The sequence below is a fragment of the Dreissena polymorpha genome, chromosome 3 (genome assembly GCF_020536995.1).
Source record: "Dreissena polymorpha isolate Duluth1 chromosome 3, UMN_Dpol_1.0, whole genome shotgun sequence".
In the NCBI taxonomy this organism is placed as follows: Eukaryota; Metazoa; Mollusca; class Bivalvia; order Myida; family Dreissenidae; genus Dreissena; species Dreissena polymorpha.
This window is the reverse complement of record NC_068357.1, coordinates 144,454,347-144,473,082: the sequence shown is the minus strand read 5'-3', so window position 1 is coordinate 144,473,082 and position 18,736 is coordinate 144,454,347. Positions and strand designations below refer to the sequence as shown.

The following is an 18,736-nucleotide window of genomic DNA, read 5'->3' as shown; positions in this document are numbered from 1 at the left end:
CCCCTGGCTCAAAAATTTCTTAGGCCAAATTCGCCTTGCTATGGCAAAATTCTTCTTTTTTTGGCTACTTTATTTGTTTTACTGAAGAAAAAGTTGTAGCCAAATAGAATTTTCTTTTGCCAAATAGGTCAAATTGTAGCCATGGAGTAAGTCCTGATTTGGAAGTTAAAACCAACAACTAAATTGTTCCCATTTTAAGCCAAAACAACATTATTTTTCCCAATTCGAAGGGCTACTACCGGTGTACTGCCCCATTACCAAAATGGTAGGAAAAAAAAAAGCCAAGCAAGGTCTCAATATACATGTACAGCATTTTTTTCCTTGTTTTTAAAGAACCCGTAAAAGGTACTTTCCCTATTCAGGAAAAACTACTAAATACCCAAATGGCCGTGGGAAAAATTCCATTTTCTGCAAGAAAAACAAAATTAAATTAGCACTGAAACTGAACATTTCAAGCCTAAAAGCATGTTAACTAATATCTTAATGGGTTTATGCAATTAAAGGACTGCAATGATAAAGTGTTAAATTGAGGGATTTAGAAATCACATGGATGAGGCTTGTATTGTCAGTTCTTGCACATTTTATTTCCAGACAGCTAGTGTGTAGTCCATTTTTCACTTGACCAGTTAATAGTATAGGAGTACAATCTGGCCAATCAATGATTCAATGTAATTTGCCACTCCTCAAACAATTACTCAATGTTATTGACCTATTTAGGATGCCCATTTTATTACTTTTCGCTTAGCAATTTCAGGCCATGGCATTATTAATCCAAGAAAATCCAAGCAATTATTCTGGGTGAACTATTGCAGTTTGTTTCTATGAAGCATATTCATGTTTATTTAAAGTTGAGAATTAGTATTATTGTGTCTTATGGTAATTTATGCATTTATACAGTTGCACTGACTCAGTAATGTCTTCTTGCATAAAGCTATTTTCCAAATGGCAGTGGGCATATTTATCTCAAAAATATTGTCGCAGTCATGTTTTATTAGCGGAGAAAAAAATTCTGTGAAAGTTCATTTTGTTTTGCTGAATATTTCTTGATAATTTGATATGTCACTAGCAATACAAACTTGAAAGTTAAATTAACACCAATAACTGATGGAAACTATATAATAATGTGAAGAAGAGTTCTTGTTACTCGTTTGAGAATCACAGAATACACATGTAATTGGAATGTACGTAATTGTATCTGATCATCAGTTTATTTAGTTGTGTATGCATTTTGAGTCATTCTAACATAACATGATTTTGAGCCATAGCCTGAATTTGCCTGTCTGGTATACATGTATCTGTAGCATTTTATATGGAATATGTGTATTGTAAGTAAAATTACCCTGGTAGTTGTTTTGTGGAATATAAAAATGTTTGTGTCCAATTATATAGCCATAGACTTAGTTCATTTGTAATCATTGTTTAGTTTGAATAAAGTGTGAGCAAACCCTGGGTATAAATTAAACTAATTTTTATGATACACCACTTACTATCTTGTCCATTATGGACCACTTACTCTTGTCTATTAAAGACAGCTAACTCTTGTCCATTATGGACCACTAACTCTTGTCTATTATGGACCTCTTTTTGTTGATTTTGGACCACTAACTTTTGTCCATTATGGACTACTGACTCTTGTCCATTATGAACCACTAACTCTAGCAGGGATTTCAAAAGATTTTAAAAACCAGGAGTCAATGACCCCTGGACTGAAATTTTGAGGAGTCAAATTGAAAAATGCTGGGGTCATTTTGAAGCGCGTTAATTGTGTTTTTGTCTTTGTTATTCATTTTTTAGATAAAAATATGCTCTAAGAGTAACACAATATCTTAAAAAGTGATACTGCTTTATTAAATAAAAATACCATGATACATAACACAACATATTTTAATGAATTGGTAAACACACGTAAGAACAAAATATCAATAATTTCTGCAAACAATATCGACTTTTTAGTTTTCAAAAACAAAACATGTTCATTTTACAACTTTTATTATTTCTATCACTATAGAATGTTTATTTTGTAAAAACAATAAATGCTCATTAAAATCTACTTCATCATAACACATTTTAGTCTTTTAAGACATTTAAGTAAATTAAGATATGTACCGGTAGCACTTTTTCATCACATATTTATCCTCATTATAGTATCATCATCCCTATGATAGCTTTTGTACAAAAACACAATCTTAATGAATGGAACATCTAGTATATCTATTTCTGTTTATCCGAATACTATACATATCCGCAATATATACACTTAAGAATGCATTACCAGTAGTAGTTAAACTAAAATAATCCAAATTTTCCTTGTTGTTATCTGGTTTAACAAACCTTATCAAATGTTTGTTAAATCCAGTTAATGCTTTCTCCATTATTGAATCACCATTTTTTTAATTAAACGCGGGTTGAATGTTAAAGGGGCCTTTTCACAGATTTTGGCATTTTTTTAACTTATTCATTAAATGCTTTATATTGATAAATGTAAACATTGGATCGTAAAAGCTCCAGTAAAAAATCAAGAAAAAATTTAAAAAAAGGAAAAGAACATTGACCGGAGCAGGTTTCGAAAAGTGCCCCTGGAGTCCTGCCAGAGTCCTGAAGTAAAAACGCTTCAGCCTACTGAGCTGTTCCGCCGTGTACTCATTGATGACGTATTTTATACCTTATATAAGCAATCTTCGTAGTTTCACAAAATTTAACGACAAAAACAGAACTCTCCAAATTATTCAATCGTTTCGCGTTGCAACGCTTTATAATTTTTAGGTTTTAAAATCGTCAAAAGATGCATATAATGGCTATATTAGAGCATGGTTAATGTTCAGCATTACTGTTTCCTCACAAATATCATAACTAAAACGAAAACTTACGAATCTGAAACAACTTTTTTCAATTTTGTCAATTTACCAAAGCGTGAAAAGATCCCTTTAATTTACAATACGTCCGCCATTTACAATGTCGAAGGTCATGACATAGCAATTTAATTCTACTTGGAAAATTAAAATCATATTGAGGAAATGTGTTTTCTTAATGTTTATGTGTAGTATTATGACTTGTTAGTATAAAAAAAATGAAGTGTGATTCCAGTTTATATAAGATAGGTGTTACTCGTAATTATTGGTGGATTAACAAACTGACAAAACTCGCTGGACTTAATAGTGGATCTACGTAATAAATAGATCAATTTTGTTTTTTCTTTAATTATTTTTGCCGACTTTCTTTAACCGTGCCGTCTGCAAAGTCTGCAAAAAAACCTGCAATTATCGGATGGTTAATCAATCATCACGTAATCACTGCTGCTACCCAGTTAGTGCGCACGCACTATTAAGACGGTGACATGTGTATTGGAAGAGATGAGATAAGATAAACAACGCCCGGGGTATTCCTTCGATTATAGACCGAGTTTTAAATACTGAAACATTAATTTCATGTACCATGTAACTTGAGATGTTAGCTGACTGACACACGGGTCAAATTTACGATGCGTCAAAATGACACACGGCAGAAAAAAAGGTTGCGTCAAAAACGAGTCATTCTTAATTTGCTCGCGTCAAAACGCAGGATTCTGCGTCTATTGAAATCCCTGCTCTAGTCCATTATGGACCACTTACTCATGCTTATTTTGGACCTTTAACTTTTGTTGATTATGGACCACTAACTCTTGTCCATAATAGACTTATTACTTGTCAGGGATTAAAGGCTTTTGAAAACCAGGATTCAAATGATCCAATTCTTAACAATTTAAGGGGTCGAATGAAATTTTTAGTGTTCAAAATATTAAAGTCTAGATAGCGTATTTTGTTTCTATATATTTGTTGATTGCTACACAATTGTTGCTTTGTATAAATTTGAGTATATAACTTAAAACACACACATACACACAATTTTTGTCATATAAAGCACATGTTTCTGTTAGTTTAATTGTGACATTTGCTTTAAAGTGATGCAAGGAAGGTAATATGGAGGAGTCAAAATTGAAATAAAAATCAAAATGCTTGCATCAAAAAGCAAGATTATGTTTCAATTTAAATCCCTGCTCTTATTCATTATGTATCACTAAGTTCACAAACTCTCATCCATGATCCACCACTAACTCTTGTCCATTATGGACCACAAACCCTCGTTCATTATGGACCACTCAATCCTGTCCATTTTTCATCTCTAATTGTTGTCCATACATCACTCTTCTATTATGGATCACTAAATTTTGTCTAAACTAGACCACAACCTCTTGTCCATCATGGACCACTAATGTTACTCTAGTCCATTACATTGTATTTACCACTAAGTTTTGTCCATTTTGCACCCCTAACTCTTGTCCATGCATCTGTGTATTGCAGGGGGTGTTCTGAACTCTGGCGGGACTGCCCTGAGCCTTGAGACACTGCTTGACATCCTGATTGTCCTATACGATGAGTGCCAGAGTCCCGCCTTGCGGCGTGAGAAAAGGATATCAGAGTTTGTCGACATCAGTGAGTGACACACATTTTTCTCCTTGGAAACTTTGAAATTCACTTGAGATCAATCCTTGAAATTTCAGGGTGGTTAAGCAGCTATTCTTACATGTATAATAGTTATTTGAAAATTCTGCTTCATGCGTCTATTCTTTTTGTTTTATTTTTCAAATTCTGTCCACCCTATACACTGGTACAGTCAGCGTTTTTCCAAACCACTTTGGAAATGCAAGCATTACTAGTCAGATGGGGCAAACAGTTAGCAAACGATTTGTTCATATTTTAAACATTATACATAGAGCAAATAAAGAAATCTTGCCTCTATTTTACTAATTTAGCAAATAACATTGTTATAATGCACCTCTAACATAACTTGTTTATCATGACTTCAGTCAAACCTGTTGTAAGTAAAGTAAAGAACTTACGCCTGTCTCGGGATGACTTCGAAACAGTCAGAATCATTGGTCGCGGTGCATTCGGAGAGGTTGCTGTCGTGAAAATGAAATCCACAGAAAAAGTCTATGCCATGAAGATACTAAACAAATGGGAAATGTTGAAAAGAGCTGAGGTAAAGGGTGCAGTTAAATGAGTTCATTATTTATTCATATCTGTGATTTTATGGTGAGCTTTTGTGATCACCTTTTGTGGGTCGTTTGTCAGTCCTGAATTGTCAACATTTGCCTTTGGAGCACTCTAGAGGCCACTTTTAATCTGCATGAAAATTCATGAGAACATTTGTCTCAATTACATCTTGGCGGAGTTTAAAACTTGGTCATGGGGATTAAATACCATAATTTATGTAATTCACTAGGTCATATAAAAGAAAAAGCTTGTGAACATTTTAGAGGCAACATTTATATTCCTATTATTTAATGAAACTTGGTCAGAGCATTTGTGCTACTGAAACCTCAGATGAGTTTATAGTCTCGGCTTACTTAAAAACTGGGCCACTTCAGATGAAAAACTAGGTCACTTTTTTAAATTAAATGAAATAAAAAAAGCTTGTGAAATCTTTGGAGGTCACGTTTGCCCAATCTTCATGAAACTTGCTCTGAACTTTGATTGTAATTATTTGTCAGACAACTGAGATTTGGTTCCTGCCCATTGAAAAGCATGGCCGCCATGATGTGCGGCAGTTTTACTTGTGTTGCTAAACTATAATTATTTTAATTCTCAAGAAGTCACATTGATTCCCACTCTTGTGAAATTTGCTCAGAACATTAACAAGTGTTTACATTAGGGCTGAGTTTGAAAGTGATAACTGTTTGATTAAAAACATGGCAGCCATTTTCCTTATACGTCTATCATGAAATTTTGTGAACTTTAGGCGCTCAGAACATTTATGTTCCTTAGGGTTTCAGGTGAGCACATAAGGCCAATTTTGCTGTCTTGTTATTGAAAAAAATACATGATCTAAAAAACTGTTTCATATGGTAATACATTTGAATCAAATGAAATTAAAATGATCTTAAAGATGTCATGTGCTTTTGCATCAATAGATAAATAACAATATTATGATGTGAATGCTAATGAACTGCTGTTGTTTCAGACTGCCTGTTTTAAAGAAGAGCGTGATGTCTTAGTCTATGGAGATCATCGCTGGATTACCAACCTTCACTATGCATTTCAAGATGATAACTACTTGGTAGACAGCATTTAAAAAAAGTTTTGTTCAATCATATTTATTTGAGTTAGATTGCATTGAAATCCCTAAGCTTATAGAAAAGGTCTTGTGTACAGTTTTCTAGTTAAAGCCAGTACTTGGTGTCTCTTGGGCCAGATGGAAAGAACGCTCCCACACTGGGAATTAAACTCATGGCCCCCTCCCCCATCCTTAAGATGGACACCATATCCTTAATGGCACAGCGACTTTCATTTTATGACTTTATTAATGACATTGCATGTTTTTCAATGAAAACACCATTTATCGAAATCAACTAGGTATCTTGTTAGGTAGTCTTGTAGGTGTAAGCCAAAATTTACTTCCTGTTTTAGCTCAGTATTTTTTTGTTGGTAGTAGTTTTGAAGCAACTGTATGTGTTAGTATAAGTTAAGCCTAATATTTACATAACACAACCCTTTGATATGTTTATGTCACAAATGTCTGAAATATAGCTTTATTTCTTAAAGCCTATTCATTTTTGCTGAATTGAAAAGAAAGTTTAACGTTTATTAAGACAGTCTTTCCTGGATAGAACCAGTACTTGTTTTTTAAGGGGAGATCTGGAGAATTCTCTTAGAGTGGAGATGAAAACCAAGACCTGATCCATTCATAGGCAGACACTAAATCTGTTATGATGCCATCTTCTTGTTAATTCATTAAATAAAGCAAAAACAATATTGGAAACAAAACACAATTTTACTCTGTTCAATTTGTAGTGTTTGTGCTCTTTTATAGTTTTCAAATGGTCACTGATTGTTTAAAATGTACTGCTGACCATAAACATGTTATATGTGATCATGATATTAAGATATTTCTTGTGTAATATTACTATGTGCCTTTTCAGTATCTGGTCATGGACTATTATGTCGGAGGAGATCTTTTGACACTGCTAAGCAAGTTTGAAGATCGAATTCCAGAGGATATGTGCAAATTTTATATAGCCGAAATGGTTCTAGCAATAAACTCGTTACATCAACTCAAGTATGTACACCGAGACATAAAACCTGATAATGTGCTATTAGACCTTAGTGGACATATTGTGCTAGCTGACTTTGGTTCTTGTCTGAAATTACTGGAGGATGGTACGGTGCAGTCTTCAGTTGCTGTCGGCACTCCGGATTATATTTCTCCTGAAATATTACGGGTAGGTTATTCCACTGAAATTTTACTGGTAGGTTATTTCCTTGGAAATAATACAGGTACATTAAGTTATTTCCACTGATTTATACGGGTGGGTTATTTCGTCAGAAATATTACGGGTGGATCATTTTCGCTTAAGTAATAAGGTTACATGTAGGTTTTTCCCCTGAAATATCACAGGTATGTCATTTTCCTGAAATCTTACGGGTATGCCATTTCCCTTGAAATATTAGAGGTTTGTCAGTTTTTCCTGAAATATTACGAATTAGTCATTTTCTCTGAAATATTAAGTGTACATGTAGGTTTATTTCCCCGGAAATATGACAGGTTGGTCAGGTCTCATGATTTACTACTGGTAGGTTATTTCCCCTAAGAAATTATAGTTAGGGTATTTCCAGTATAGATAGTAGAGGTATGTAATTTCTCCAAAGATGTGTTTCAGAAAATTATTTTTGTGGAGCTTTTATGTTTTTTCCATTGATATTTGTCATCAGTGACAGATTTTTTCAGGGACCTTTGATTGGTTGACATATTCACAAAGTATAAAATTGAATTTTTTTAACTCAGTGATTTGTTTTCCCTTCTTTATAAAGAACTGACAAAGGGCAGTTTCCCAATTGGGAAAAAAACTAAAAATTTCCGAAAAATCCCAATTTTAGGTTTACAAAAATAAATGTTTTTGTTCAAGCTCTATGGCTTGAACCTAAGTACAATGTAAATGTAATATTGACAACTTGGCATCACTTAGTTATCAATTTTTAGGTATTTTTTAGCAACAAATCAAATACTCCAATTCACAATCTGAAGACTTCACAACGCGAATTATTGTAATTTCAGTGTTTTGCGCTCTTTTATTTATCCATTGAGCAGTCAGCTGGTACCGGTACTTTTCCCAAGAATATGGCTGTAACCATTTCTCATCAATAGCAATGATGTAAATGAAAAATTCATTAATAGCACATTCCTACTAAAATTCAGAAACACACAAAATAATTAATTAATGTATTTTTGTAAACTAAACATGATTAAATAATAAGCATTTAAACTGCCCTATTACGGTTAGCTCTGTTACATACAGGATGTTAAGTTCTGGCTACAAATGCTATTACAGAAGTGTATGGGCATGTGTATGTCAGAAACACATCAAATATTCATGACTTGATTCATATATATATTCAAAACATGTTGAATAGTTACAAAACTTAAAATTACCCTTTCATAGTTGTCTCTTTATCCAAGCCGATTATATATGTATAGGATATTGCATCCTGACTAAAAATGCTTGAATAGAAATGTATGGGCATTTGTTAGTCCAGATGCTTTTGTTATTGAAGGGAACAGGTAAATTGTCTAAACAAATAAGAAATTGTGTGAATAAGTCCATGAAAGTTTTTAAGTTATGTAAAAGTTCAATCTTCAAAACTTGAATTTCATTAGTTTTTGTGGCGTCATTCAATCATTAATGTTATTTATCTCTTCCTGTTTATCAATAATAGAGCATCAGACTATACATGATACGGGTGAGCAATGAAATATGATGCTATCAGGTAGGTTTGTGCACGCATCTTAGGTTTTACCCTTCATTATACTTGATGCTTAGGTGACTGAGTGTGATTTATTGTTGAGATTAAGCAATTGTTATGCATTAAAGTGAATGTTATATATATCGTAAAAGCTTAAAATGAATTACGGTAGAATTATTGAAATTAGCTGTGTTTTGTACAAAAACTGGTCCATAACAATTGAACTCAAGATCCATACCTATGGTATAATTTAAAAAAAAAAGCCTTTTTTTAAGTGTCTGGTAAAAAAATCTTTATCCCTTTGCATGGTCACTGTTTTAGAATACTGTAAGAAAATGTCAAGCATTTTGTTTGGAGCATATCTTTGTCATGAATGCATGGATGAAGTTTTAACTGAAATAGACATAGAAACCCACTTTGCAAAGCTGTTTTTTTCTGATATATATGTCAGGTTTTTCAGAATTGTCCTTTTGAAAACCAGCACTATAAATTGATATTATATGTCAAAATGGGGATTGCAGGGGTCAACACTAGTGGTTATATTTCCAGGCAATGGAGGACGGTCATGGGAGGTATGGTCCAGAGTGTGACTGGTGGTCCCTGGGCGTGTGTATGTACGAGATGTTGTATGGCTGCACACCATTCTATGCGGAATCCCTCGTGGAAACATACGGCAAGATCATGAACCATCAGGTAAGTGGTCTTCATTGTCAGTCATCAATTGTAGAGCTTTAGAATTCGGTAAAAAATTACCTGGCAATCAGGGGCTGACATTTGGATCTTGATGTTTCTTAATCCAATTAACAAATATATTAAGGATAAATGACTATTATTTTAGGATTGTTCTCATCCTAATTATAAATACAGTCCACTCTCGTTATCTCGAAGTCTGCGGGAACAAGAAAAAATATCGAGATAACGAGAGTTCGAGATATCCGATTAGGCGTTTTCAAAGAAAAAAGGAGACGAAAATTTACCTTGTTTTTTGCTCACCTGAGCACAATGTGCACATGGTGAGCTTTTGTGATCGCCTTTTGTCCGTTTTCCGTCGTCCGTCGTTCTTTGTCAACATTTTGCCTTGTGAACACTCTAGAGGCCACTTTTATCGTCCGATCTATATGAAACTTGGGCAGAACTTTTGTCCCAATGATAACTCGACCGAGTTCGAAACTGGGTCATGCTGGGTCAAAAACTAGGTCACTAGGTCAAAAAAAAGAAAAACCTTGTGAACACTGTAGAAGTCACATTTAATGCCCAATCGTCATGTAACTTTGTTAAAATGTTTGTCTTAATGATATGTTGGTTGAGTTCAACAGTGGTTCCAGTCCGTTGAAAAACACTCTAGAAGTCACAATTTTTGCCCAATCATCATGAAAGTTGGTCAAAACATTGATTTTATTGATATCTCGGACGAGTTCGAAAATGGTCCAGATCGAGGAAAAAACATGGCCGCCAGTGGGCAGGGCATTTTTCTCTATATGTATATAGTGAAAACATGTGAACACTAAGGATGTCACACTTTTGGCCACATTTTCATGAAATTTGGTCAGAACATTTGTTTTTCTTATGTGACTAGAGAGAAACCTTGTGATCGAACACTATAAAAGTCACATTTTTTGCCTAATCATTGTGAAACTTGGTCAATACATTGGTTTTATTGATTTCTCGGACAAGTTGGAAAATGGCTCAGATCGGTGAAACACACTTTTTGGCTCACCTGATTGCTCAGGTGAGGTTTTAGGATTGTTCTTTGTCCACCGTCCGCCTGTCCACATTTGGTTTGTAAACACTCTAGCATTTACATTTCTCAAGCATTCTTGATCAAAGATGCTGAAAGATCTCAGTCAAGTTTGATAATGAGCAAAATCACATAATTAATGCCATAATTAATAATTGCCCTTAGATTGTCCAAATTTTCATTATATTATACAAAATCCTTGTAAACACTCTAAAGGTCACAATTTTGTTTCAGATTTTATGAATCTTTGTCATAATATTTATTTTTGTAAGCAAAGTTTGATGTTTGGTTAGGAGGGTCAACTCAAAATATAGGTCACCAGGTCAAATCTTACAAAAACACTTTATATGCCAGAGTTTTGGTTCAATAATGATTTAGTTTAAACCTTAAATATACTCATAAAAATGGTACTTGACTGTGTATGTTAACATATTGTGGCAATGTTCAACCACTTTGTGATCTGGAAAACCCTCAAGTATTACTATTGTATTATTCAAACATATACACATAAGTGTATCCCTTTTTCTATAAGACTTATATTTAAATAGTCCTATTTGGACTCTAACATTTAAAACACAGATCACAAAGTCTAAAGACTCCAACAAAACCCATTGCAGTATATACTGAACAATGGGTCTGGTAATGATGATGCCACATACAACAGTATGTGTGTTTTCACCATCTTTACTTATAAAAATTGGGCTATTCTTTCTCTCTCTCCTCCTTAAAAAACAAAACAAACAATAACATACAATAACAACATCATATTAATGATAATAATTAATAATAAGCACAGTAACATAACATAGACATAATAATTTATAGCTATAAAATAAGTCCAAGTTCTTTTGGATTTATCATCTTTTTCTTTCATTTATATTTTTTGCATATAGACTATTATTGTTTACTTTTTCTTAAAGTACAAATTCAGCCGTGGGAAAATCTATTTATAAAACGGATTGACCTACTGGCAATACGTAATAAGAAATTTCGGCCAATCAGCGCCATCGTTCTATAAGCGCATCAACCAATTAAAACGCCGCTTTTTAACAGCGATAGGCATATCCACTGTAAAGTACTGCGTCTTTTTAACGCTTCATATAAAGGTTATATGTTTTTAAACCAATAGATTTTTTATTAAGGCTCCGCACCAACACTGCAAAGTTTTATATTTATATCAATGGTACAGCCCAGTAAAATCGGGCTGTCCATTTTATGGCCGTTTTCGACCTTTTTAAGCAGAGTTATATGTTAAGCAGTGTGCTCGGGCAATGGTTTTTAACCGAAGTCCCGAGGGTAAATAACCCCATTAGTCAGTCAATAATGATTAAACTTGACCAGGATGTTTGTCTGGACAATATCTAGTTCAAGTTTGACGTTTGGTAAAGATTAAATGAACTGACTCCTCTCAGGTGAGCGAACTACGGCCATCTTGGCCCTCTTGTTAACATCCTAATACCTGCTAAGTGGTCTTACTAAAGCCGTCACCGTGTGGCATAATACTCTACCTGATATATACGCGTTTTTACGAAGCACGATTAATTTTGCTATTTAAATGCTTAAAATGACGTTTTAAGTATTTCAGAATTGCATGAACACTTGCTGTTATACTTATTCTAAACTGTCAAGTAAACATCCGGTAATGTTGCTATTTAAAGTTATGATGCAATTGACGTCCAATCAAGATTAGGGTTTTCCATCTGAACATGCGTAAATCACGTTCCAGAATACTGAACTGTACATGTACATTTTGTAGTTTGAAATGCAAAGTTCAATCGACAGACAACTCAAAATATTCTTTCAAGTTAGCCATGATAATGACTGTTGGAGTTCAATGATAGAACAACATTCTGCAAATTTGGTTTATATATGCAAAAATATAACTCAATGCATTTTGGAATGTTGTTTGTAAAAACAATTAGTCTTTCGTCCTTTCGGCAGGCTGTGTATTAATTGCAGTTAATTGATGTTAAAGTGACAGTTAAAGTGACAGGCCTTACTCAAGTGTTAATGGCTGACGACATTACACACATGTGATCATTGATGCAATTAACGGATCAATTTCCTACCGCACAGTATCGGGAGCAGCCTGGCGAAGCGGGACGGTGAAGTATCAAAGACAAAATTTCTCACCTTTTGCCGACACTGGAACAGTTTATCGCACTTCGAGATAAACCACAGTAAATGCATGTAAAATCGGGACTCAGGACAAAATTTTATATCGAGATATCGAATTATTCGACATAACGAAAATTGAGATATGCGATGTTTATTTATATAGATAAAGAAGGAAAAAATTTGGGACATTGAGCTAACTTCGACATATCGAGAATATCGATATATCCGATGTCGAGATAAAGAGAGTGGACTGTACTATGAAGGGAAAACTGACAAGAACTGAAAGTTGATTTTGACTTAAAGAAGACTTTTGTATTCAGGTTTTTTTTTGGCTCGATTTTATAGCCGAAATTCGGCTATGTTCCCAATCCCAAAAAGTATACTTTTTTCCCAAAATGTGGCAAAAAATTCCCAATTTCCAAAAAAAAAATTTTATTTATTTATTTATTTTTTTAAAGAAGTCTTATGTGTATTTTATCTCAATTTTAATTCAATTACATCTAACAAAGTATTATACGATTTTGTTCTTTTAATTTGAATGATTATAACAGGGTTCGCCAAAACTTGAAAAATCTGTCAGTCATTCGGACTGACAGACTTGACATTTTTGTCAGTCCGAATTAGTTTCTGTCAGTCCCACTGTCCGACTTAACTATAACAGCAAAACACAACAAAAGAGAGTACCTTTTTGATGTTTATTGGTTTTGATCACATTAAAATACAGTAAAAACATGTCCAAAGTCGATATCACTAAACAATTATTATATTAATAATAAACCACATATAAACCAAAGGTATTCTTTTTAGACTTCTTTTTGTCAAACTGTTTTATAGCCTGCACAGCTCTACAAATCCGTGTTCTTGAAAAGTTAGGGTGACATCCAATCAAGTTTGACTTAATTGCACACACCCATTCACACTACTTTGGATGACTTTAATTTCTGTTTATTAGCCGATTCTAAAACAACACCTATTGTTAAAATATTTTCTCTTTGCTGAGGTAGTTGATTTCCAGGTTCAATTAAATGAATGTCTTTCACACCTTTTTCTTGATAGAAAGGCCCATGATAATTACCTACATCCATTCTTGTTGTCTGAAATAACACAAAACATATTGCTACAAACTATCAACAAGAAATCAAAACATAAATATCCCTATGTCCGAATTTTAAAATATCCGAAATAAAGTACATCGGGTGAAAAATTTAATTTTGATTGCAGAAATTGTTGGTGTGTAAATTAAAATATATCCTTCTCAGAACAATATAATAATGAAATTATTTAACAGAAATGCTCACAAATGCCTGTTGAAACAAGTTTTCATGCGGTTTTTGTTGTGGAGAAATTAAATGGAACAAATAAAATGACAGAAGTTGAATAAAAAGCATTTACCTTCTATTAATCCAATAGCATATTATACACTTTGAGTGATCTTATTGAAACCATTTTTCATCCGATTGTGTCGGTCAGTCGGACCGATAATCTTAAATCACTTGTCGGTCCTTAGAAAAATTTGCCGGTCAGGACCGGCGGACCGACGGTTTTGGCGAACCCTGTTATAAAGGGTTATATCAAATTTAGTATTTCTCTTATCAGTGGACTTTTCGTGAGGAAAAAAAGGCTAATGAATTTATTTTCCCAATTTAATGAAAATGCCGATAAAATTCCCAATTCCAAAGCCATGGGCTATCTTCCCAAAAAGTGGAAAAAAAACCCTGGTATTAGTGTTCTCCAGATAAATTTCAGAATATATTCAGTTATATTTTCAAGTAGCCAGCAACTAAGCAATAAAACTTGTGTATTTGCTCCATGGCAATTGATATTTTGGAGAAAGTTGCCATCTAGATAGAATGTAACCAGTTAAATCGCAGGCTGCCAGTGCTTACTTAGAACACTGGTTTGTATGCTGTTTTATGATACTTACACAATACATCTCTCTCCCAGACTCGGTTTGAGTTCCCGACGGACATAGACGAGTCAGAGGACTGTTCAGACCTTGCTAAGGACCTCATGAAGCGACTGATCTGCTCGGCAGAGACCCGGTTTGGTAGGGGAGGGGTCCAGGAGTTCAAAGACCATGAGTGGTTCCAGGGCATCGACTGGGACAACATTCGAGAAAGTGAGTCATACTTCCAGTGAATTTTTGCTGCAGTATTTTAATATTAGTGTTAGGTTGCTTAAACTGTTTATTGGCAATCCATTTTGTTCTTGTGTGTCGTTGGTTAACCCTTTACCACTAAGATACATATTTTGACGCATTTGTAGTCCCTAAGAAAGTTACATTTAATTTAAGACCTTTCTTACTATATTCAAGTTTTAACAGGCTTCATTCCAACCCTTAGATACTGATGAGCAGATAACAGCATAATACCTGAACAGACTGCGAGTTACTCGCAGGCTGTTTTGGGTTTATGCTGTTTGCATAGCCATTTTCACATTGCCTCTCAGTGGAAAAGCGTTAAAGATGTGCTTTTGAGATTTATTGGGAAATAGTTCTGTTTATAATACATTGAAGTTGCATCAAGTATTGATTGGAAACTCTGTATGTTTTAGTGAATAGTAAATTGTTGGTGCTTGAAGTGTTTTATGGGTTATCCACAATGGTGGTTTTTGTGTGTGTACAATTTCATATGACATAAATAAAAGTATGGCCAGATCTTAGATAAACCTTGTTTACACTCTTAAGGACACATTAATGACTTAATTTTGATGAATCTTATTCAGATTATTATATTTAAAATATCTAGGCAATATTCTAATCTGGGTCACGTTCGTCCAAAAACTATGACGCCAGGTAAAATCTTAATATAATCTTGATCTCAAGAGGTTACATGGCTCTTGATGAAACATGTTTCCGATGTTTATGTTGACATTATATAGAATTAGTTTGAATCTGAGATCTCAGCATCCAAAAACTAGTTCACTGGTTCAAATCTTAGAAAAACTATTCTGCAACATATGAGGCAACATTTATTTTATGACTCAATCTTGATAATATTTGGTCAGAATGTGTATGTTTAGGATATGTTTGAATCTACTAGGTTGCCATCTCAAATCTTAGAAAAACCTTGTAACCACTCTAGAGGCCATATTTATGACTCAATCTAGAGGAAACTTTGGAAGAGTGTTTATCTTGACAATATCTTGGCTCTAATTTTCTAATTGTAGTTCTTATTTTGGTCATGTTCATTTAAAAATAGGAAACAAGTCCAATGTTCGAAAAACCTTGTTATAATTTCATTTTTGATTTTGACAGTTTTAAGGCGGAGTTTGTATCTGGGTAACGTACATCCAAATACTAGGTCCCCATGCAAAATCTTAGTAATTTTTTATAACTTCTCTGGAGGCCAATTTTTAGCTCAGCTGTTTTCAGTGAAAACCCGAAGTATTGTCATAGCCAGCTCGTCGTCCGCCGCCCCCGAGCTTAAACCGTAACATTGGCTCTAAAATCTAAGTGCTTCCACCTACAACATTGAAACTTCATATGTACCTGCACCTTGTTGAGTTCTACATGCCACACCCATTTTTGGGTCACTAGGTCAAAGGTCAAGGTCACTGTGACCTCTTATATTCTTCTGACAAGCTTTCATTTATCAAAACTGCATCCGCAGCCGAGCATTGGCACCTGCTATGGGGTGCTCTTGTATAGCTTTGGCTTGATGAAACTGGGTCAGAATGTTTGTCTTGACAATATCTAGATCTTGTTCCAATCTGGGTCACGTATATTATACAGATAGGCCAAGTGGTCAAATCTTAAAAAAAGAACTTAAACTGCTCCAATGTCCAAAAGCCACATTAATGACTCAAGCTTCATTAAACTTGGTCAGAATGTTTATCTTGACTTTATAAAAAAAACAAGTGTCAATCTGGGAAACATGGGTGTATAAACTAGGTCACCAGGTCAAATCTCGGACAACCTTTTAACCACTGTAGAAACCACATGTATGACTGTATCGAAGAAACCAGGTCAGAATAGTTATCTTGACAATGTCTAGACCAAGTTCTAAAACTAGGTTACCTGATCAGATGTGAAACAAATCAAATGTTTCCACATAAAGTGACACCGTTATGCTTCAATATTAAGGAAACGTAGTCAGAATTGTAAAATATCATTTCTATGTTTTAATCTTGGTCTAGTTGCTTCAATAACTAGATCAGCAGGTCATTTCTTCAAATGATGAACTCAAAAACTCAGTTTAGGGCTCTGGGGACACCATAGCCTTCTTTTTGTTTATAATTGTAAGCTAATGATTGTTTAAATTCACGTGACATTAACTAATCACAAGAATTGATTGTTAAAAACAACTTACCATCTGTTTAATTGTCCCTTACTGAAGGGGACTTATGGTTTGCGCTCTGTCTTTCTGTCTGTCAGTCTGTCAGTCAGTCACACTTTTCTGGATCCTGCAAAGATAACTTTGAAAGTTCTTCATATTTGTTCATGAAACTTGAAACATGGACTGATGGCAATATGGAGATTATGCACGTCATTTTAATTTGTTCCTACGTCAAGGATTCTGGTTGCTATGGCAACAAATAGACTAGAAATATTGCTGAAAATGGAGGAGTTTCACCAGTAGGGGACTTCATTGCTTGGCAATAGTCTTGCATGTATTATAATATTGTTTTGTAATGTCTTCAGTGACAGCCCCATTCGTCCCAGAAGTCAGTAGTCCAACAGACACATCCAACTTTGATGTTGACGACTCGGAATTTAAACACACAGTATGTACACTGTTAATTGTTTAGTGGCATGTAAAACCAGTGCATAAAATTCTTTTAAATATATTTTGCTTTGCTGTAAAGCCCTTAAAATATAAAAGACCTACATGAGACAAGTGTAGACCCTGACCATTTTTTAAACATTTATATATTTATGTACATTTACTTGTGTTAACGTGGTCATTTCATTGATATATATTTATGTTTATGCACTTATAATTAAGTGGTCACTTCATTTAGATATTTATGTTTATGTACTTGTAATTAAGTGGTTTTTTCATCAATAAATATGGAACTCTTTTTTCCTAAAAAATCCTCTTCTGTGGTTCTTATTGTATATTAACAGATAGTTGTTTTATTTTTCAGGACACAGTACCTCCATCAACCCATGGCATTTTCAAAGGGCATCATCTTCCATTTGTTGGCTTTACTTTCACCAAAAACTGGTAAGTCATTTATGCACATACTGGTTGTTAAACAATATTGCTGTCTTACAGGATAATACTTATTATTACTGACACTAGAAATGAATCTAATTCAAAGAAACAACTATTACTAGTGTATTTTGCTATGGTTTATATTATGGGGTTCTTGGTGATGGTATTTTTCATGTGAAAATGTTCGTGTCTGTCATATTTTAACCCATCACTTAGTCTGGATTTGTTTTTATCATCATAAATAATATATAAAATAACAAAAATCTCTTCTTTAAAGGCGAAAAGAAACAGTCTGTCAGAGCTCCAGATAAGGGTCGTATTTTCGTAATTACGAATTATTTTCAAGTCCGTTTCGTATTTATTTTCAAATCTTGTCGTACCATTAAAAATTACAAAATCAAGTTACAAATATTATTTTTACATCGGTTCGTATTGATTAATATTGAGTTATTTTCACATATTAAAGATATTTTCGGTGCTTATATAGAATTTTTATCGGGTTTGTTTAACAAAGTGCATTTTTTCCAACAAAAGCGGCGTGTACAGTCTATCTGTCAAAAAACAATGGCGGCGCCCGGAGAGCGTCCTAAAAAAAAGCAAAGCGTGCAAAAACACGCTTTAAACATATTGTACGCAAAGTGAGCCGAAATTGAATGTTAAGAAAGACATTATAGAAAAGATCTTATACAATGTTGTATGTTCAGTTGCGGACACAGTCGGAAAAGCTATATAAAAAACGCGACACGACGGGTCCAAACTTTAAAAAAACACAAAAAAACATTGAACGAGTGGAAGGGACAATTCACGTGGCTAATCGTTGAAAAGATTGAAGGGGAGACTCGTTTTAATTGTGAAATATGTAAATATTCATCAAAGGCATGCAATCTTAGCACAGTTTGGGCACATGAAGGTATTTGAAAGATAAAATTGTATAATACTGAATA

General features: G+C 34.0%; 1 protein-coding gene across 6 annotated transcripts in view; it reads left to right on the top strand.

Annotated features, from left to right (window-relative positions):
* LOC127871816 (serine/threonine-protein kinase MRCK alpha-like) overlaps positions 1-18,736 on the top strand; it is an 85,610-nt gene that overhangs the window by 3,658 nt on the left and 63,216 nt on the right. For all 6 annotated transcript variants that reach the window (XM_052415022.1, XM_052415023.1, XM_052415021.1 and 3 more), the window contains exons 2-9: positions 4,338-4,469; positions 4,844-5,019; positions 6,001-6,096; positions 6,959-7,258; positions 9,327-9,470; positions 14,578-14,752; positions 17,276-17,358; positions 17,722-17,801. In XM_052415022.1, the coding sequence (XP_052270982.1) occupies positions 4,338-4,469; positions 4,844-5,019; positions 6,001-6,096; positions 6,959-7,258; positions 9,327-9,470; positions 14,578-14,752; positions 17,276-17,358; positions 17,722-17,801 (1,186 nt within the window). The remainder of the gene's footprint in view (positions 1-4,337; positions 4,470-4,843; positions 5,020-6,000; positions 6,097-6,958; positions 7,259-9,326; positions 9,471-14,577; positions 14,753-17,275; positions 17,359-17,721; positions 17,802-18,736) is intronic.